Raw genomic sequence first — 22,277 nt, forward strand, 5'->3', positions numbered from 1 at the left:
TTATCCACTGTCACTTTTCTTCTTCTAAATCAACTCCCCTTTAAAAGTCTTTATTTTTACATAAATTAACAAAAAAGTGTTTAGGAAAAAAAATCACCTATTTAATAAACAAATAGAGGGATAGTTATTTAAAACATATAATTTTCCAAATAATAACTCATAATATTGATTGAAAGCAAAATTATAGTAGAAGAAACCGAAAACATCAATGAATACGTTCTTTTAAATGCTAAAAAACATTAAGTAATTTGAAATTGATAGAGTGTTAACTAATAGACCGTAAATTGTTCAAACTTTTATCATTTGAAAGAAATGAATTTTGTTAATGTTGAAGAAAACATGGATTAAAGTAAAATGAAAAAATGATCTAAAAGAAGATTAAAAAAAGTAAGAAAAAAAGTTGAGAGTGGAAAAAGAAAAAAATGAGATGAAGGTGTCGGAAAGATCCAACTAACGAAGGAAGCAATTTACTTTCGTACATAAATGAATACAGTTGGACTGTGTCGTATTAATCTTAAATTAATCCTTTCTCTCTCTCTCACCTTACAAATTTAACACTTTCCCTTTCCCTTTCTTTCTTTCTTTCCTCCTTCTTCTACTTTTACTCCTTCACCTTCTCTCTCTATACAGTGTCAATTTTCTCCGGCAACGTTCTTTCACTCTCTCTCTTGTTGACTTCGCCGATCACCGTCGCTACGCGGCCATGGGGCATTGTTGCAGCAAAAACATCGCCGTCAACAACGAGACGGTGCCCCCCGATCACCGCCCCAAGACTCCGCATTACGCTCCGCCGTCTCCTCCCCCGGCTTCAGGGAGCTCGCTATCCGGAGCCACGCCGGGGAGGAACACGCCGGCGCACTCGTTTTCCACCAGCCCCTTCCCGAGTCCTCTCCCGCCCGGAGTGGCGCCGTCGCCGGCGAAGACTCCGGGGAGGAAGTTCCGCTGGCCGCTGCCGCCTCCCTCTCCGGCGAAGCCGATCATGGCGGCGCTGCTGCGGCGGCAGGGAAAGGCGAGGCCGAAGGAAGGACCTATACCGGAGGAGCAAGGGGAGGGTGGCGGTGAGGGAGAGAGGTCGTTGGATAAGAGTTTCGGTTATGGGAAGAATTTTGGGGCGAAGTTCGAGTTGGGGAAGGAAGTGGGTCGGGGGCATTTCGGTCACACTTGTTGGGCCAAAGGGAAGAAGGGAGAACTTAAGGGACAATCCGTTGCTGTAAAAATCATATCCAAAGCTAAGGTGAGGGGGTTTGTTGTGTTTTTTGTGATTTTCCTTTTAATGATTCTGAAGATCGTATGATGTTTTTCTTTGTTTACTTGGAGTAGGAGATGGTGTACGTTGACCCTTGGTCAATTCAGGATCAGTTTCTGACTTCTTGCATCACTGTTTTGGAACTAGAATTTCATGTAGTGTGTGATTAGTATTGACTGTTTGCACTTTTTTTTTTTGGTTTTGGAAACTCAATTTGGGAGTCAGGTCTACTTCTTGGAAAGTAGTAACACGGGACTGATTTTGCATCATTAGTTTGAATTTTCCACCCTCTGTAAAATATATTCTGTGTGAATGTACTGATAGTATAATGGAATTGGAGACTACTGAGGTGGTGGTTGATGGGCACAGGAATTCACAATGGTTTTGTTGGTGGTGATCAAGGTTGCTGATTTCTGGTGTGTGGTATTGAAATAACTTCTGTTGTTGTTATTTTCTAAGCTATTGCTGGGATCATAAAGGAAAATGCCATGGAGACTTATGGGAGAGTTTATGAGATTTTAAAATAGGGAATGAAAATTCGTCTCTTGAGCGAGTGATTGGTTGCGCTCAGGCACGTGTTTCAATTACTTGGACCTGAGGCAGAGCGAAGCTACGGCTCTAAGCTTCTACAGTATTTCATCCAATTGATGTGATTTTAACATTTAAAGTGAATATCTGATGCCGAAATATACATAGGTAAATTGTGGTGAAAAGGGATTGCAAATGATGTTGGTTGTAACTGGGAATTCAACTCTGTATTTATTGTCGCTTTCTCGGGAGAATTACTCAGACTCTTGTGGAAAGGTGGCATAAATGGTTGTACATTATGAGACAAGTAAGCGAAAGATGAATTTGCACCTCTGTAGTGTGGACAGGTTGTTAAGTTTTTCTGTATGTGTGGACTGTGACTCATCTGTAGATGTTTTACATTTGTTCTATCGGTGGCCGTTAGGCTGTGGTCCAAACGGTAGAGGTTTCAAATCACACGGATAGAGCAGGTGATATGCACAGGACCTTGTTGCCAAAGTTTCTTACGTGATTGTTGAAAACCATTTTATTCTCCCCAGTTAGGTCATCTGTAAATATATAGGTGCTTAATTGTAAATTAAAGAATCCTTATAGTGAGCCTGGTTATTTATGTTTTCTTCCTCCATTATGAGCCAAATTAGACGGTAGCAAATACCCTTGAAAGGAAAGGAATGTGAAGAAGAAAATTAAGATCGTTGAGAAAGGGCACAAACAGAAGCTTATTAACTATGGATGGATGTTATAAGAATTTTTCCTTCAGTTGATTTAAAAGTTTTCTGAGTTGCTTGGGGGCTCTTGTAGCTGATTTTTGTAGGAAAAGGACCGGAAAAAGCTGTCTCCTTTGTTCTGCACCTTTTAATTATCCTTCTAAACAATCTAATTGGAGTTTGAGAGTAAATATTAATTGGTGTGGGAGAATCATGTATTGTGATGTTGTGGTCATAGATTTCATAGTTTGTTTTATGCCATCCATCAACACGAATTAAGACTCAATTTTCAAGCTTTTTCTAATCTTTCCTTATCATTTATGCTTGATAACGGTGGTTATTGTAATTAACTGAGTTTTACATGGCAGATGACTTCTGCGATTGCAATTGAAGATGTGCGGAGGGAGGTGAAAATGTTGAAGGCCTTATCTGGACATAAGAACTTGGTCAAGTTTTATGACGCATTTGAGGATGTCAACAACGTCTACATTGTTATGGAGTACGTGCAGAAAAAAAAAAATTGTTAACATTCCTCTCTGTCTTGCTAGGACTTTATTCCTATTCCGTTCACTGCTTGATTTATGTGCATACATTTTTTTAAGTTATTGGTTATAAAATAATTCATCTCATTGCTCATAATATGAGCAGATTTTATGGCTGGTTTCTACAGGTAGATACCTTAAACTGTTGAATTAGACATTTATTCTGACGCAATGAGTTTTTTTCTTTTGTTATTGTTGTTGTTGTCAGGTTGTGCGAGGGTGGAGAATTACTTGACAGAATTCTAGATAGGTAAAATTGAAAGGCTGTTTGCCATTTTTACCATCTGTTGATATTTTTTTTTTTTCTGTCCAAACTTTCCTTAAAGCAGTTTGGTTTTTGAAAAACATGATTATAATTGGATTGTTTTTAAATTAATTATTTGTTGAAGAGGTGGGAGATACCCAGAGGATGATGCCAAAGCTATTCTTGTACAAATTCTAGATGTAGTTGCATTTTGTCATCTTCAGGGAGTTGTTCACCGTGATCTAAAACCAGAGGTATGACATTATGAAGCTTGAACTACTCATAGTTATTTGATTGTGCTTTCAATAGCTATTTTATGTTTTTATAGCCACCTCTCTAAATTTTTTTTTGCTTTGCAGAATTTTCTATTTGTCTCAAAAGACGAGGATGCTGTGATGAAAGTTATTGATTTTGGGCTCTCTGATTTTGTCAGGCCAGGTAACATGAATAAATCAACCTACTATAGTCAGTCTCAAGTAGTAGTCTCAAGTAGTAGTCTCAAGTAGTATTCAAGTTGCTCGATTTCTCGTATGTAGTTTCATCTCAATCTTGTTTTTGTATATAGTTGGCATGGTCAAATTAACTGATTTAATTTGCCGGCGAATAACCATGTAATCAATCAATTATCAAATGGTTCTGTTCAATATATGGTCATCACTTTGTGAGATATTGACACTACAATGAAGGAATAGCGAGATTTTAAAATACCAAAATCTATTAGTCATTGATTTGGAATAGACATCTAAATTAAATTTCAGCATTTGTAATGAACTCAGCAGGCCTGATATTTTTTAGTAACATTTGACGGTCCTTGATACAATTTCAGTTTGCAGTTTCTTGAGAGTAATGATTTTAAATGACATTTTCTTGATGTAGAAATTTTGTACAATATATAGCTTTCTCTCTATGTAAGTTTTATTGAGGAAATAAAATTTAGATGATCTAATCAGAGGTATTAGTACTGTTGAACAAGGAGATCTTTATTCATCACCATGTCTGTTCCTCTGAGGTCTTTAATTGGATTTGTTCTCCAAATTTGTGATCGTATTCTTTACAAAGCTAGTTTTTCTCTTAAGTTCAGCAATTTTGATGACTGACCACAATTGTTTTTCATTACCTTAAAACTGTTACTGGTTTTGATATAATTCATCGCCAAAATTGATGTTGAATAATTAATTTGTGTTTGAAACTGATATTTCAGAACTAGCTTAGACAGAGCTGATTGTTGAGTGGTGTAAGAGTAAAATTACTTTTACATATAAAATCAAATTACCAAATGCACAGTATTATTATAGTTTTTAAAGACAAGTAGATATGAGTTAAGTTCAGTAACTATACCCTCTTGATCTTCTTTTTGTAGCTGTTTATTGTAACAACTAACTGTTAGTTTGGTCCTTCCAAAATAATTATTTATCTTATGTTGGCTAATTTATGAACAATTATAGGAGAAACCAAACACTTTTCAATTTTGTTAAACCTTGCAAACTCCCACAAAAGGCCATTTCTTCATGTGTTGAGCATGTATATGTGTTTAGGGCTTTAGAACTTCTGATTTTTGTATTATTATGTGGCTGCATAGGTTGAACTCCTCTCCTTAGCCTCTTATTTAAATGGAGAGCATGGAACTTAATATTTTGATCACTGAATTTGTAAGTAAGCAATATCTTGTTATACACATTGGGATGATCAAGTTTTTTGGTCGTGGTTGAAGAGAGGCAGCTATTAAACAAACCTCTACTTTGAATACGTAATTGGATATGGTCTTTCATAATTTCATATTACTCTGCTGCTTTGGGAGCTCCTACTTGGTGCACGCCTTAAAAAAACTATGATATACTGCTCTGACCTGGGCATTGAGTATGTGCATTCCTGTTTTTGACTTTAATGTGTAGCGTAGATATCAGCGCTTTGCAGGAATGAAAACATGTCTTTAAAAACAGAAGGATGAAAATGTGGGATGTCTTTAAACTTGTATCATCTCAAATTGCATTGTCACTTTTCACTCCCAATGTTTATTATGGTCCCATATTCAGTCACGTTTTCTACCTTCCCATTTGTTCTCTTACAAAGCACATTCTTAACTCCATTTAAAATCATTATTATTTTTCCCTTCCATTTTATATTCCCGCAGATTTTAGTGATTCTAGTTTGGGAAAGAGGCAAGGGCAATAGATTAGTCATGGAAACATATTAAGAATAGAATGATTCTTTCCAATCTGTGGTGTGCATAGAAATTTCCTAGTTCAAACTCTGCTATAATTGTACAAGTTTGTTTGCCTAATGTTTTTCACTAATTTCCTGGTCCAGATGAATCTCAGAACATGCTTTAATTCTTGGTTTAAGATTACCTCCAGTGTTCAAATTAAACAGTTATCATATTGCCTTAGAATCGGAGTAGTATCCTCTAATCGATTTTTTCACAACATTCACTGACTTTTAATAAATATGCAGAGCAACGCCTCAACGATATTGTTGGCAGTGCTTACTATGTTGCACCTGAAGTGCTCCATAGATCTTACAGTGTTGAAGGAGACTTGTGGAGTATTGGAGTTATATCGTACATATTGTTATGTGGAAGTAGACCTTTTTGGGCACGCACTGAATCAGGAATTTTCCGGTCTGTGCTACGAGCTAATCCTAACTTTGATGATTCACCTTGGCCATCAATATCACCAGAAGCTAAAGACTTTGTGAAGAGACTTCTGAACAAGGACCACAGAAAAAGGATGACTGCTGCTCAAGCTTTAGGTATGTTCCATTTGAAATTTTTGCCAGACCTTGTTTTACTAAATAAGATGTTGCTTGTGTTGAAATTCCTAAATGTTATTCTTTGATTCTTGCTAATAGAGAGTTTCCTATATATATTTGCAGCTCACCCATGGTTGAGAAATGAAAAGAATCCCATTCCTTTAGATATCTCGATTTACAAGTTAGTAAAGTCATATGTGCGTGCCTCACCTTTGAGACGTGCAGCATTGAAGGTAGTCACCTGTTATGCTGCCATTAAAACAAATATATATTATGTCCTCCCCTCCTTTGGTGCGGGTAGGGGCCAATAGGACAAGAGTAATGTTGTCTGTTTTACTTCTACTTATATTAATACAGGCCCTCGCGAGAGCATTGACGGAAGATGAGCTATTCTACCTTAGAGCACAGTTTAACCTCTTGGATCCTAAAGAAGGCTGCGTATCGCTTGAGAATTTTAGAGTTGTAAGTTCATGGTTTTTAGCACTTCTATTTCCTTTTTTTTTTTTTTTTTTACTTTAAGGTATGTTAGCATATTAAATAATGAATGATATACAGTGCTATTATATCTGTTAACTGTATATAGTGTAAATATGTTATACTCTAGTGTTTGCTACATTAAATTAATCAGCCTTAGGTTAGTCTGTTATAGTTTAAACTTTGTTGCTGCTTTCGTTTGCTGTTGTTTCCAAATATCTAAACTGAAGTATAAAAAAATACAGGCTCTCATGAAAAATGCAACAGATGCCATGAAAGAATCAAGGGCCCCTGACATTTTAAATCTGGTGAGTATTCTTTGATTTGTAATTCAGAAGTATCTTCCTGCTCGCTTCCTTCTGACATTTTAGTGGCCCCTTTGATCCCAATCTATCATGTACTGATCATTAAAGAAAATAGGGGCAGGAAGGAATGTATAATTGAATAACTTTTACAGAGCAAAATCAAGCGTAGCGTCTGATCAGTGCCACCATTATTCATAATAATATCTATTTTATTTATCACGAAAGTGCATTGCTTTATTTGCGTTCAATGCAAAATCTGAAATGCTTATTTCTTGAAACAAGATGGAGGCACTCTCCTATAAAAAAATGGATTTCGAAGAGTTTTGCGCTGCTGCTATCAGTGTATACCAGCTGGAAGTTCATCCAGAATGGGATAGAATTGCCACAACGGCTTTTGAATACTTTGAGGAGACAGGAAACCGAGTCATTTCTGTTGAGGAGTTGGCTCAGGTTCGTAAATTCTTGTTTTTTTTTTTTTTTTGTCTTTTAAGCTGTTTAATAACCCACTAACCTTTTGATAATGTTTTCAGGAGATGAATTTGGGTCCTTCAGCTTATTCTTTAATGGGTGATTGGATCAGAAAATCTGATGGAAAACTCAGCTTGGTCGGATATACAAAGTTTTTGCATGGTGTCACAATGCGTAGTTCAAATACAAGACACCGACAGCTAGTATAACCAAAAGGGAGATTCGATTATTATTATTGTTATTATTATTATTATTATTATTATTATTATATTATTATTATTATTATTATGGTAATATTTGTTGAAATTAGTTTGTGTCTTTTTTCTTTCTATAATTTGAATTGAAAGGAAAATGGTACGAAGGGTCTAAGCAATTTTTTGGGGGGGTTTTGGAAAAAACAGAGCTAACATTGTTTAGTTTGTCATGTGATTTGCGGTGCAAAGCAAAAATCTCCTATTTTACTTGTGAGCCAAAAGGCCACACTTGCTTTCTTGTAAGATATCGTGTGAATATTAAAGACGCATCTATTTGGATCAACTTCCTCGTATGGTAGTAATGTCGCACTTTGTTTTTGAAGATTGAGGTAGAGAAATACGACGGTGAACTTGGGTCAATTTCTTACATCTCTTGTGTCCATATCTCGTTTCAGTAGTGCTAAAATCACGACGTAAAATAATGGGACTTGTTTCACACATAGGGTGAGGAACAGAGAATATGAACATAAAAACAAAAACTGAGTTAGAATTGGAAGTTAACGCCTACCCAACTAAAGTTTATCCTGATTGCAAAGTGTGACTGGGTCTGGTGGTTTGTGATAACTAATAATAATGTTACTACGTCATAATTGATTAAGAAAGAATAATATAAAATATAAATAAGATGCAGAAGATGCCAAGTTGATGAGTGAGAAAGTTGATTTTCCCATGTATTACCCTGTCTGAACAAGTAAAAAGCTGTTAATTGCAGTAAGGCACTAACCCAGATTGGAATTGGCCAACAAAGATGGACGCAGACTGCTTGAATAAATGTTCACGAGACATGCCAGACAGCAACTAATTTCGGTAGGTTTATATGCTGCCAATCATAAATGAAAATAATATATTCTTTTTTTCCTAATTTATCACAAAAAGTACCATTCAAATAAAATTAATAAAGTCAAATTTACTAAAATTTTAACTGCTAAATTTATTTTCAAATTTCAATTATTTCGTGTATATCAGAAAAACCTAATCTATATTTTAAAACGCTCCTTTTGTTTGGAAAGACGCAACTTTGATAAAATATTACTTTATTCCATATCACATTGTCATCAAATTCTCTAATTCAAGAATGACACAAAATTTTGCAACACATATTTAACGCGTGAGTTAATTGTTCATGTATGAAGATTTGGAAAAATAAAATTGACGAGAAGGATATAAGTAACTTAATCCGAACCAATTAAAAAGGTTTTCATGTAACAAGTGTAAACATTTTATTTGCAAGTATGAAGGAGACAAAAGGGGAGAAAAGTTGCACGAAACACAAACCTGGCTGGCTTACGCTGTTGGAAATAAAGACATTTAATTTAAAAAATTAGCCAACGAAAGTGCGATGACTTTCGTAAGCAATCGGTGAATACCCACAACCTCAAAACCCGATTGACATTTTAAAAAGAAAATAATGAATTGTTGAAAGTCAAGATCGGCCTCATTCATAGGAAAATAAATATGATGATTTGTTTGACAGCTTAGGAATAGAATTTACAGGCACACAGCACTTTGCTTTGTGATGGCACATTTATATAATTATGTTCTCATACAGTGCTACCAAAATCCTTCTTCTGCTTCAAATTTTCTCATCAAGTGTGCACGCTAAATCTCTTTAAACTAAAACCGCTCACCAAACTTAGTTTACAATTCCTAATCACAAACCATACATATAATACTCGATTACTACACAGAAAAAAGAAACCTCAATTATTATACCTTAAAAAGCAAGGCCTCAAATTTTTCTGTTCATGGGGCCCTCTCACCCATCTCAGATTTTCTAACTTAATAAAAAGAAAAAGAAAAAGTCTTCGCAAACCCATCTTTGTTCCATATTCCCACCGTGTCTTTCACGCTTCTCACGTCCAACAAATGAACAGCTATGTGCTTTCTTTTTTCTTTTTTAATGATTAAGGGCATCTGTATGTATATCTACTTCAATTTACTTCGTTCACATTCCAAGTAAGATATTGAGAGAACAAAAAGAGAGAATGAAATACACTCATCGATCACATCGTATACATCAAATCAGTGTATCTATGTATGGTCGTCATTTAATTTTCCACAGATATTAAACAAAAAAAAAAAATCATGCAAATTGAGATCCAAATTGTTCGTCGTTGTCACATCATTAAACCAACACCACATTCTGGTGTTGCGGAGAATCAGAAAACAATAACAAAAGCAAAAAAAAAACAAGACATGTACATGATTTTAATTAATGTTGGTAGAGGAATATTAATCAATTGACAGAATCAAACTTTGAAGCACCAAGCATGGTGGTGGTGGTGGTGGTGGAGGTATTTCTCCCTGTCGATGATGCCTTGGACGGTGCGGAAGTGCTCGACGTGGCAAGGGATGGTGATGGGGCCTTTCTGCTGGAAGCCGTATTCGTCTTCGGCTTCCTTGAGCAACTTCATGAACAGTGGGTGGTTCATGTACATGACAGGGATGACAAACCTCTGTTGCTCCTCCCCTTGGCCTACCAAGACCGCCAAACACCCTTTTGGAACGTCCTTGAGGTCCTTCTTCTCCTGGTGGTGGTGGTGAAAGTGGAGGTGAGGAATGTGCAAGTGAAAGCTCATGTGGTAATGATGGTGGTGATGGTGTTTTGGAGAGTTATGATGATGATCGCTGAGAATCCCCATATGGAGAAAGAAAAGAACGAAGCTAAAAGACAAAAACCAAAACCAGAAAAGCTGGATTCTTTAGGTAGGTTATAAGAAAACGAGTGAGAAAGGCCAGGGATCAGAAGAGGATATGGCGAGGTTGAAGAGGGTGAGGGAAGAGTCGGTGAGAGATCTTGGGATGTTGCTCATGATAAGAATACCCACATAACAAAAACAAAAATGAGAATGAAGAGGATTTACAAAAGATGAGGAAGATGTGTATATATATATATGTGTGTGTGTGTAGGAGGGTTTGAGGATTTGAATGTGAATGTGTAACGGAGAGCGTTGTGGTGGGGCAAATGGTTGTAGGGTTTGCTTACTGTGTACACAAAGATTTGTTTTGTAGTATAAATCTAGAGAGAGAGAGAGAGAGGAGAGTAATATATCTTATTCTGGTTTGGATGATAGAGACAGTGAAGGTGACTAAATTTGATTGGATGGTCATGTGGCTAGTTAGGGCAAGGTAAGGATATATTCTGTGTGATTAAAGTTAAAGAAAATTGCTTGTTTGATTCCAAGGGTTGGCATGCTGAATCTTGTAATTTGCGTGGCTCAAAAGAAACACGCACAACATTTGTAAATACAATTGTTGTTGTTAACGTTGTCCTTGTTACTGTGATAAACATGATAAATAGTAATATGATCCGATTGACTTGGTTTATAGCCAAGACTTTGCACTGCATTGCATAGAATGAAGGAATGAAGAAGGCACAGTGAGGTACACGTCACCCTTATTCCAGCGTCTTCTACTTAAACCCGTTTCCGTTTTCTATTTTTTTTTATCTTTCTTGACTTTTTCTTTTTTAATTAATCAAACTAATATCTCTCTCTAAATTTCTAATATATTATATACTCTTTGTTACTTTTCAAGAAATAAACAATTCTCTAAAGTAGTTATCCACATCCCTTATATTTTAAATTGAAGCTAAAACGGTTAAAATATGGTGAATGCGTTTATATAACATTATTTTTTAAGTATTTCTTTTTTAAGTAATTGAAATCAAATTCAGAAGATTGCAATTGTTTACGGGGAAAGATAAAAAGGATGATATAGTATGATATGATATACTTCATGCATATTTTGTTTTACTCATTTTAAGAGTAAAAATAGTGTACATGAATCTCCAAAGGGTAAAAGAAGGAATATTGTGGTGACCCCAAAAGGATATAGAATAGAATATTGAAAAGGTCTAATTGATTGAATGGAAAAAGCTAAGTCTGACTTTTTAAAATTATATATATTTTTTATTTTTAATATAAAATTAAATTTACGTTAATTTTTTTCTATTTTTATGATATATATACATTATATAGAAAATGACTAAAGATAAATTTGTTTACTTGTTCAATTTTTTTAGAGGTTGACGTTCATAAAAATTTGGTCCGGCTTGCAAGTATGATTTTTTTTTTATGATAATTTAACACTACAATAAATATAAAAATCTGTATATTAAACTCTAATAAGAAACAAAATATTTATTTTGTTAGTTGTTAGTATGCATCTACATATATATATATATATATATATATATATATATATATATATATATATATATATATATATATATATATATATATATATATATAGAGTTGTTACTATGCATCTACCCAAAATTAGAATGTCTACAAAATCCTTTTACTTTATTTAAACCAGCATACATTAAAAATAACTATTTAGTTTAATTTATTTCTTTTATAACTTTCCTTTTGAAAGACTATGATTAATTATACAAGAATGAAAGTGGAAACGATAATTCCATTCTTTTGAAGACAACCCTTTTCAAGAAACAAAACAATTGTATATGAGTACTTATTTTTTCTATTAGTGGATATCAAAATTCATAATGATTATTTGAAATACTTTTTTTAGTGAAAATTCAAATATCGGTTTACCAATTAAGTGAATCATTTTATACTAACATCCACTCATTAAAATCATTTATGCTAATTTTATTAACTTTTATAACTATAAAAGTAATATTTAATAAGAGAATACCTTCGAACACACACTTTATTATTGGATAAAACATTTATTAAATACAACACTTCGAAAAGAGACTTAAAAGGAAGTAAGACCAGCTAGATAATGGTTTTTAATAAATTTAAGTAATTTAAGTCGATGTTAGAATGTGTTTAAAAGATTTAGAACATATATTACGCTAACATCTTATTTGACTAAAATTCATTAAAAACTAAAAAAATTAAGATAGAAACCATTAAATAAAAAAGTGAATTTTGTCAAAATTTACTATTTCGAATAAATATTAATTAACTAGTAAGAGTGTATTTAAAATTATTAAAGGTGCATGGTTAGTATTTATGGCTTTAGTAATATAGTTTATGGTGTATGGGTTTAAATGTATATAATGTTATTTATTTAATATTTTTTTTACTAAGTTATCAAATATTAAATTTTTCATTCTTATTTTTTAATAATAGAAATAGAAATTTTCACGCCAGTAATTTTTTTATTAAGATATCAACTAAAGGAAATTACATTGGGATTTGACGGAACACAATCGCCATAATACGAGGCAACCGACGTTTAACTACTCGTCAATCATATAAAACAGCGAATGAGCTCCAAAATGTTTGGCATGAAAACGTTTGAATTTCTTCGTTACCGTTAAAAAAAAACACAATTTTCACATTAGTTTAATATTTTATGTGAAAAACTGAAAGAAAAAAACATTAAAATTAAAGTGAAAAAAAATCATTATTTTCTTTTATTTTTCCTTAATCAAAATAAAATATTTCTCATTAATTTTTTACCTTTTCATTTATTTTTCTGAATCCAATCAAACTTTAAAAAGTTTTTTGATAATTGCTATAATATCTGTCTCAAAGGAATTCTTATACACTTAACTTTATTTAATTGGATGACTTTTTTTTTCTATATATTTTCAATTAAAAGTGAAAAAGAAAAATCTGTACCATCCAGTCCTAGTCGGTGAAAATAGGATTGGACATATTCAAATTAATCTTTACAAAATAATTTTAATTTAAATAATCATATTTAGAGACCAATTATTTGGAGCATTTGACCCTTTTTCAAATACGGTTGAACATAGAAGGGCCACAAAGAGAGGAGGGAGACACGAATGCTTTGAAAGAAGTTGCTCTAATCTTAGGAGACACTTTTTCTAAGACAAAAATTTAAATAAAATAATATAACGTTAATAGCAATGAATAATTGCATAAGTTACATCAGATAGGTAGATTTCTACCAAAAATATATATTTAGGAGAAAAAATTAAGCTAAAATTACTTAAAGTACAAGTTACGATTATCTTTTAAATAAATTGATTGTTATAAAATATAAAATTCACCATAGGAGAAGAAAAAGAAACAGAAAGGAATAAGAGAGAATTGAGATTAACTTTCTATGTATTATTACTAAGAGGAAATTTTTATTTATAAATATAAAATGCAATATAAAGGATACAATTCAAAAGTTATATTAAATTTCATAAAGAGTACAATTAATTGTAGCAAATTAATTAATCATGTAAGTAATTGTAATAAATCAATGAAGAACCATTAATTCATAACCTTGATTGTCTATTAATCAAAGAATATGTCTGGTTAATCCTTTTAGGTTAGAAATTTAGTAAAAGAAAAAGAATATATCCTTTTCTATGCTTCAATACAATTGTGATCGTTACATATTTTATTTCTTCCCCTCATGTAAACTTAATATTGTGAACCAATTAGTCAAAAGTTCTTTTTGGCAAAAGCTTTGTAATTACATATCATGTAATACTAAATATTTTGCATCACTATATGATGTTGTTGTTATGAAATCGTCGTGTCACCACATATGAACAAACATTCTGTTTGTGATCATTGTGAGGATATGAGAAATAACATGTATATATAAATAACTCATCAGATCTGATTTTGAATAATTGGAATAAAATAAGCCCATATTTATAGTACCTTTAAGTTCACAAGGTATATGTTTTTCTCTAGTTCAATATCTTCTTGTAAGTGAAGAATTATATCTTCCTTAATAAATTTACAACAAATGCTATATTAGGTTAAACATATTTAACAAGATACATTAGTGATCCTATAACACTCAAATATGGTACTTCCGGATCAAGAAGTCCTTCATCCTTTTCTTGAGGTCGGAAAGGGTCTTTATCAACATTTAAGGACCTTAAAACCTTTAGAGTGCATAATAAATGTTACATTTCCATATAGAACCTTTTAAGCACCTTCATATATAAACATCATGATGTACAAAAAACACCTTTACTTAAATATTCAATTTGTAATCCCAAACAAAACATTGTCTTCTAAGATCCTTCATCTCAAATTCTTTCTTTAAGTAATTGTTTTCCTTTGTGAGCTCATTAAGAGTTCCAACAATGTTTATGTCATCTATATAAACAACAATTATGATAAATTCATTTTCTGATCTTTCCATATAAATACAAGGACATATAAATACAAGGACAAATACGCTTCTTTTAACAAGTACTTACCAGGATAATTAATTCATAAAGAGCTTGTTCAATTTTATTGAATTATCCTCTTTAGAATTTGCAATGTTGGACAAATTAAATCTTTAGGGAGTTGCATATAAATATCATTCTCAATAGAACCATAAAAATAGCTTGTACCAACATCCATTAGTCATAAATTTAGACCTACTTGTGCAACTAGCCTAATCAACTACCGAAATGTTGTTGCATCCAATACTAGTAAATATGTCTCCTAAAAAATTAATACTAAGTGTTTGTGAAAAACCTTGAGGAATTAACCATGCTTTGCATCTAACAATGTCACCATTCTCAATTTGTTTTTGTGTAAAAGTCCTTCTACAACCAATGAGTTTTACACCCTCAGGTATGCAGAATACAAGTCCAAAAACCTTTTGTTTCTGTAGGGTTCAAATCCCTAACTCAAAGCATTCAAAGTTGTCCGCTCCATCATCTAGGTGACCCTATTCTCTCTCTTCTCCTAGTCCTAGCCGCGGGGAATGGTGCCTGCAGAAGACACTCCAACGCTCAAGTTAGTGACTTTATGTAGAGTTAATTACTTGCCTTTTTCGTCAGACATATATTTATAAATATTATATTGAGCTTACCATTAGGTTTGACACATTTACTACCAATAAATGACATTATTCCTATTAATTATCAATCAATGACTATTATTCTCATTAATTGTTCATTAGTAATTATTAATGCTCAGATTAATTGTCATTATTGACTATTCTAGATCGGTCGGTCATTTCCTTGTTGAAGGGTCAACCACTTGATCCTTGGCTGACCGGTGGTCATGCAATACACCTTTTATTTAGAAAGCGAAAATAATTATGCTTCTATTGCCTTTTTCCATTTTGGCCAATCATTTCTTTGTCAACAATCTTTAATGGTCATTTTTTCTTGATCCTCATTATTACTCATAAGATTCATCGCTTTAGGCAAAAGCATCGTCAATTTTGACTTAATTTCAATTTTATATTATCTTATTCATGACATAATTTATTGAGATTTTATTATTTTCAACAATTTTAGGTGCTTGAGGTTCTCTTGAAACCAAATCACTAATTATGTTAAATGAATATTTTGGGTTTTTCACCTATTCAATTAGGTCATCTTACCTTTTAGCTCATTTTCTCATTTAAGGGTGTTTAACTTTGGAACCAACAAGCCTACCACACTGTTAACACCCTGGCAAGTGTACTAGATCATATCAAGTAATAATAGACAATAAGTCCAGATATCGTTTCCCAAGGGACTCTTAGGCCTAGACGCTCATGTGAATTGATTTCATAAGTCTTGAATAAAAACTGAATTTAGGGTTTGTAAATGCGAAATCTAAAATAAACATGCAAATGCTAAAACTGAATCAATTGACAGATAAATATATGGATGAATGGAGTTGTTGGGGTTTACGGTTTCATCCTAATCCACCTTCCTGTATCTACTATTCTTATTAGATTTGATTTGATTATAAATGTTCATGCAACTTTCTAATTTTCTCTAAACCCGATCTTTCGGCGAAAAGAGCCTATTACCATAATCACTAGTTTACTATCTCTAATCTCCCTAGCAATTACTAATGCATTAATGAAAGAAGCTTAAAGCAATTGACCGTCCTATTCCTATCTCTAGGCAATATTTCATAATCAAGAGAATTCTTCTCAATTCTAGATTTCCCCATACGTCCCCGTATCGACAAAACCAAAGATCATGACATTGAATGAGTTAAACAATGCAAGCTTTAAAGTATAGAGAAGAAAACCCAAACTATTGATAATACAAGTATATGAATAAAATAGGAATTTCGATATAAGAGAGTTTCAAAAGGATTACATCGTTCCCCAACAACAAAGGGTTTAGTTCACCATTGACATGGTGAAACTATATGGATTTAATGGAAAGAATGAAAGAATAAACCCTAGAATTGGTGAATTAGAGCCTTAGCATCCAAAATCCGCCTCCAAGGAGTGTAGAAGGTGTTCTGTCATCTTTCTCTGCCAAAAGATTACCCTAGAATTATTCTGAAGGTCTATGCTATGAAAAATTATAGAATTTTGGCCCAAGCCTAACTACAACGCTCATTGCTGGATTCACCGCTCAGCGGTAGGTGCGACATTCCACTGGATCGCTCAACGTTGATGCCTAGCCGTCCTGCCGTATTGAATTGAAGATCTCAGCGCTCAGTGGTAGGCACAATTCTTCATTTTCCCCTCAGTGCTGGCGCTTAAGCGTTTGACGGTGACTTCTTCCACGAGGTTGGCGCTCAGCGTTGAGATTAGCGTTGAGCGGTAGGTGCAATTCCTCTTTTGCACCTTTCTTCATCCTTTCTTGAGTCCAACTCCTTCCTAATTCACTTTCCATCCTTCAATTCTCATTAAATCATGTCAAAACAATGTAAAACCAAGCATAATATCTCTAAAACCACCTTTGACTCTCTTGTAACCTAACTTAAGGTTTTTGCATGATCTTAAGCTCATTCTAAGTCATAAAGAGTGTGCTTTGATATCAATTTCACGTATAAAAATAACGATTTTTAGACTGTTATCACACACTTCAAGTGTGTCTTTATAACCAAGAGACCTACCACACTTTAAGCTTGTTTGAGTTTCATTGGACATATTATGTTCTCCAACATGAATATTAATTCTAATTAAAGCATTAGCAACAATATATGTAATTTACTTACCCTTTTTGTGTTAGTAAAAAAATATGCTAATTGATTGACTAATTTTTGTAAATGAGTTATCCTTGGAACTTCCAATTTCACATTCTTTTGTACGAGGATCAATATGAGATAATAATAATTCATTCCAACCAATATCGTTTTCCATTTACTTTCTTTCTCCCCATAATGTTGAAAAAAATAATTCATCAAAATGATAGTCGACAAATCAAGTTGTAAATAAGTCTCTGGTTGGTGGTTTAAGATATTTTATTATTTATGGAGAATCATATCAATATATATTTCCAATTATCTATGAGGACCCATCATAGTGCTTTCTGGTAGGGAAATTGGAACATATACAGTACACCTAAAACTTTTTAAATGAGAAATATAAGGTTGCTGACCAAAAGCCAACTACATAGGAGAGTATTTGTGATAACTTGTTTGTCTGATGTGAATCAATACTGTAACATGCAAAATTTCATAACCCAAGTAGGCATTGGAACATTAGCTCTCATAAGTAATGGTCTTGTAATAAATTTTAGACATTTTATTCATGATTTTGTGAGTCCATTTTGAGTACGAACATATGTTACTGGATGTTTATCTTCAATTCCAAATGACATACAATACTCATGAAAAACAGAAGATGTAAATTCACCAATATTAAGAAGACATTAGCCTAGAGAAGTTTTTGATCCTTAAGTGGGTGTACACATGAGTTTTCAACTATCTTTTGCATCATGATAGATCCATGATGACCTAACCGATCATGCCAAACAAGAAATTAATTTTGATCAATTAAAATCTGGTTTACAATTACATGCATCTCAATTGTTTTAATATACGTGTCTCTAATACACATTTTTTTATTCAACCCAAGTCTACTGAAATAAAGATATTCCATATATCCTTCATTGTTTGTCTCAATATGATATCCATTTAGATGAATATCCTTGGATTTCTATTAGACTTCTGGCAGAAGTATAATAGCTCTTCCAAAGCCTTATATTATATTTGTAGTACCAAAAATAGTGCTAATATTGATTTTTCTCATAACAAAACAAAAAGAAAGATTTATTACTCTTGAAAATCATGAGTTATTGCACAATCAACAAAACACAATATATTTATTAATCTATACAACACTATTGAATATGAAATGATCATATATATATATATATAATTAAGTTTTAATGGACTTAATAATCCTTAACGTAGATGTCACCAAAAATTATTCAACTCTGCTGGTGATATATTATCATATATCAAATAAAAAATACGTATAAAAGTCATCTTTGAAAATCTTTAAACCTTTATATATATATATATATATATATATATATATATATATATTTATTTATTTATTTATTTCTTAATACTCTCATCACTAATAAAGTGATTAATGATTTGATATGGTTTAGCAAAGAAAAAAAAATATCAAGAAGAGTGTCATCCATATTGTCATAATCAAAATCAATATTTTATAAGTAAAGTGTGTTTTTATGTTTTTCTTCTTGTTCTTAAGATGCTTTGGTGTATGACAAGTACAAATCCAATGACCTTTACCACCACAATAATAACATATATTTTCATGTTATTTGTCATTATTTTCACATTTTTCTTTTCCTCTTTTCACATTAGTGTTCCACTTCTCATGATAAAATATTTCTTTGAAAATTTTCTTATGACCATGTCCACGACCATGATCACTAGAACAACTAAGACCATGACCAAGGTTACAACCACGACCGAGAAAATATGAATCAAATATTGTTGCATTCACTTTTGGGAATGAAGCAGAACTAATTGGGCAAGTGTAATGATTTTTCATCAAAAACTTATTGTTTTGTTCAGCCACAAGAGGACATGAAATTAATTCAGAATATTTGTGAAATCAATTTTTTTCACGATATTGTTGTTGTAAGAGCAAGTTAGTTACTCATATGCTTTATTTCTTTCTTTAATGGCATCACCAAGACCCATTACATCTAAATGTATTTCAACATCTTATATCCAAGATAGGTAATTCTTCTTCCCTGTAATATCAAGGATCCCAAATTCAAATTTTGCATGGTTTGACATGTTTAGAACTTGCTCATTTGATTATAAAGCTGAAGATAGAAAGAAGAAGAAAAAGGAAGAAGAGAGAATGGACTAACTTTTCTATGTATTATTACTAAAAGGAAAAGTATTATTTATAAATGCTAAATAAAACCAAATGATACAAGAATACAACTCTCAAGGGTTACAAATAGTTAAATCTCATAATAAGTACAATCAATCTTATAAGTAATTGTTGTAAATAAATCAATCATTTCAACAAGGCGTAGCAAATCAATGGACAACCATTAATTCATAACATTAATATAATTATTACATAAATTAATTTATATATAAGTTAATTTTAATTTATACAAAATTATTTTTTTATCTATTTGGAAAATTTTCTTAATAAAGAGAGATATAAAAAGGAAAGAATTAACTCATAACAAGTTAAAGAAAATATATTATTCAAATTACCTTTTACATAAATTAATCATAAAAAAACATAATTTTAACTTTTCTTGAAATTGATCTTTATATTTTCATTCTTCTGATTAGTTATAGAAAATGTTCTTACAAGACTAGATATATTCTTTACTTTAAATACTCCAACAAACACTCCAAACACTATAAGCTTCCAACTTTAAAGGTACTCGTCCTTTCTAGGGATACACATCCTCCTAGCCGAGGGATTGTGCTTGTAGAAATCAATCCACTATTCAAGTCAGCCAAGTGTGTTAACGAGTAATAAATGTGGTAATTAATGAATGTAACTAGTAACATAAAAAATTATGGTATCTATACTATTATTTATGAGCTTTTTACTTGGATGATCTTGATTCATGTAGTTAATTACTTAAATTAGTCTTTAGTTAATCAATTTACTTAATCATGATCTTGACCTAGTTAACCTGGTCAATATTTTCCATGTGCTGGTCTTACATGACTAACATGTCTTTGGCCAGGCATATATGTATCCAACAAGGTCGTTATGGTGTTGGATCTATTTGTGTATGATGGGTACACTCAGGTATGGAAGGTCAAGATGTATTAATATGAACAAAGGGTGTACACTGACATGGTTGAGTTATAGTCGGTCATGTACAATAGACTAACCCCCTAAACTAGACGTGTTCAATGTTGAAGTCTTGTAGAATGTTGTCATCATGTCAGCCTTTGGTCGTCATCTTAGTGAGTGTGTAAAGAAATTTTATATTTCTTTGGTTATGTATTCTTTTAGGTATATTAGGTCCCCAACCTTGAGAAGCAAAGCAATGAAGATGGATAATTTGATGGATTTCAGACTTAGAAGAGTCCAAGAGTTGCGACTCCTGGCCATTGGATTTGAGGGGCTGCAACAGCTGATATTAAAGGGGTGGGAGATGAAGAGTCTTGAAGACAATCTATAAATAGAAGATGCACTTGCCTCATTTGATGATTCATAACACTATTGCCAATATTTATTGTGAGAGTTTTGAGTGATGTAATATCGACTAGTATCAGGTATGTGTTTTAGTAATTCAAATATGGTTATTAGGGATAATATGGAATTGAGTAGTGGCAAATCATCATGTGGTCCTTCTCAAGGGTTTTCCCCTATCAACATGAAGGCATTTAGCAAAACAAGAGAAGAGTCGACCGATGAAATGGCCAAATCCAATTTGCCACGTAGGGGGGTATGAGTGGGTAGATCCCAATGTTAAGATGTAGACATCCAAGCTTAATTGGTCTTCCATGCTGAGGTCATGGATAAATAGTATATATACGTCCAAAGGTACCAATGTCGAAGACATTGTGACATATGAGAGGGTAAACACAATAGATAATGTTTGCCATGACCGGGAGGGCTACCCTAATGAGTTCTTTTATGTGTACATGGCCTTCTTTATTCAATTACATGTTCGCTTACATTTCAATGAGTTTACAATGGGCGTGCAACGAATTTTGAACTTGACACCTACCCAACTACATCCCAACAGTTAGGGTTTCCTTCATGCATTTTGGCTTGTCTGTAATGTCCAGGGTTAAATCTTACACCTTAAATTTTTCTATACTTCTATTATACCCGTCCCCGTTTTGTAGTTACCTAACTTTCCCTAGTCAATTAAGCAAAGACATGTTTGATAGGTTCTTATTCTCAATCCTTTAACAAATTTAAGAACAATATCATCAAGATAATGGTGACTGATAATGGGTGTTTTCATTTTTATGACGAGAACGATAACCCTATGTTCTCATTCTATTGGATAGATAACCCAACTAGGTATCAAGATTAGATCAAGGATAGCATGACATGTTAAGATATACTTGTCTTCCAGGTCCCCAAATGACAAGAATTGTGAGTATGTTATATGAAGTCGATTATGGATTCAATTTCAACCAATCTGAATATGTTTTAATTCGTGCAAGAGTGATGACACATCATGCTAAGAAGACAAACACAAAAGACATGTTCTAAAGCATGGCTAACAAATTGTTGATGACTGGCAAGAAGGGTTGGGGGATATCAACTCCAACCATTAAAGGATCGATAATACATATCCACCCCCTCAAGTAGTTGCGTGTAAGAAGGCAACATCCTTAAAAGTGCAAGGAGGAAGGAAAGGAAGAAACTTAGGACTGAGTTGAACCCGCCAAAGGAGAGTTATGACTACATGAAAACTATGAGGGGTTGTTTGGTACCAATATGAGCATGAAAAAATGTGTTAAATTTAAAATATCCAAAGAGGAGTGACTAATGGTGGAGGAGAGCGAGCTTTAACTGTTGATGAAAGTATATGTTGAGCTTTATAACCAGTCACTCTTGTACGGACATAAAATCACCAAGCTCTTGAAAAAAGAGATTAAGGATGGGGGAAAGTGAAAATGGCTAGCGGCCTTGAAGCGTT

The 22,277-nt window shown here is 32.9% G+C and overlaps 2 protein-coding genes across 2 annotated transcripts; one reads left to right on the forward strand and one right to left on the reverse strand.

Annotated features, from left to right (window-relative positions):
- Window positions 1-524: 524 nt before the first annotated feature.
- On the forward strand, window positions 525-7,799 carry LOC106776172 (CDPK-related kinase 6). The gene is made up of 11 exons (XM_014663529.2): window positions 525-1,234; window positions 2,850-2,980; window positions 3,232-3,273; window positions 3,413-3,521; window positions 3,627-3,705; window positions 5,719-6,015; window positions 6,139-6,248; window positions 6,373-6,477; window positions 6,735-6,797; window positions 7,077-7,244; window positions 7,325-7,799. Exons 1-11 carry the CDS (start codon window positions 704-706, stop codon window positions 7,469-7,471), a joined length of 1,782 nt encoding a protein of 593 aa, XP_014519015.1. The 5' UTR covers window positions 525-703; the 3' UTR covers window positions 7,472-7,799.
- Window positions 7,800-9,529: 1,730 nt separating this feature from the next.
- Window positions 9,530-10,490, reverse strand: LOC106775247 (auxin-responsive protein SAUR32). The gene has a single exon (XM_014662342.2). It carries the CDS (start codon window positions 10,156-10,158, stop codon window positions 9,766-9,768), a length of 393 nt encoding a protein of 130 aa, XP_014517828.1. The 5' UTR covers window positions 10,159-10,490; the 3' UTR covers window positions 9,530-9,765.
- Between the last annotated feature and the right edge of the window lie 11,787 nt (window positions 10,491-22,277).

Source organism: Vigna radiata, chromosome 10 (assembly GCF_000741045.1).
Source record: "Vigna radiata var. radiata cultivar VC1973A chromosome 10, Vradiata_ver6, whole genome shotgun sequence".
Taxonomy (NCBI): Eukaryota; Viridiplantae; Streptophyta; class Magnoliopsida; order Fabales; family Fabaceae; genus Vigna; species Vigna radiata.

Coding starts and splice junctions, on each gene's coding strand:
- LOC106776172 (XM_014663529.2), top strand. CDS start 704: ATGGGGCATTGTTGCAGCAAAAACATCGCCGTCAACAACGAGACGGTG. Junction 2,981..3,231: donor AACGTCTACATTGTTATGGA/GTACGTGCAGAA, acceptor TGTTGTTGTCAG/GTTGTGCGAGGGTGGAGAAT. Junction 6,249..6,372: donor TGAGACGTGCAGCATTGAAG/GTAGTCACCTGT, acceptor ATATTAATACAG/GCCCTCGCGAGAGCATTGAC.
- LOC106775247 (XM_014662342.2), bottom strand. CDS start 10,158: ATGGGGATTCTCAGCGATCATCATCATAACTCTCCAAAACACCATCAC.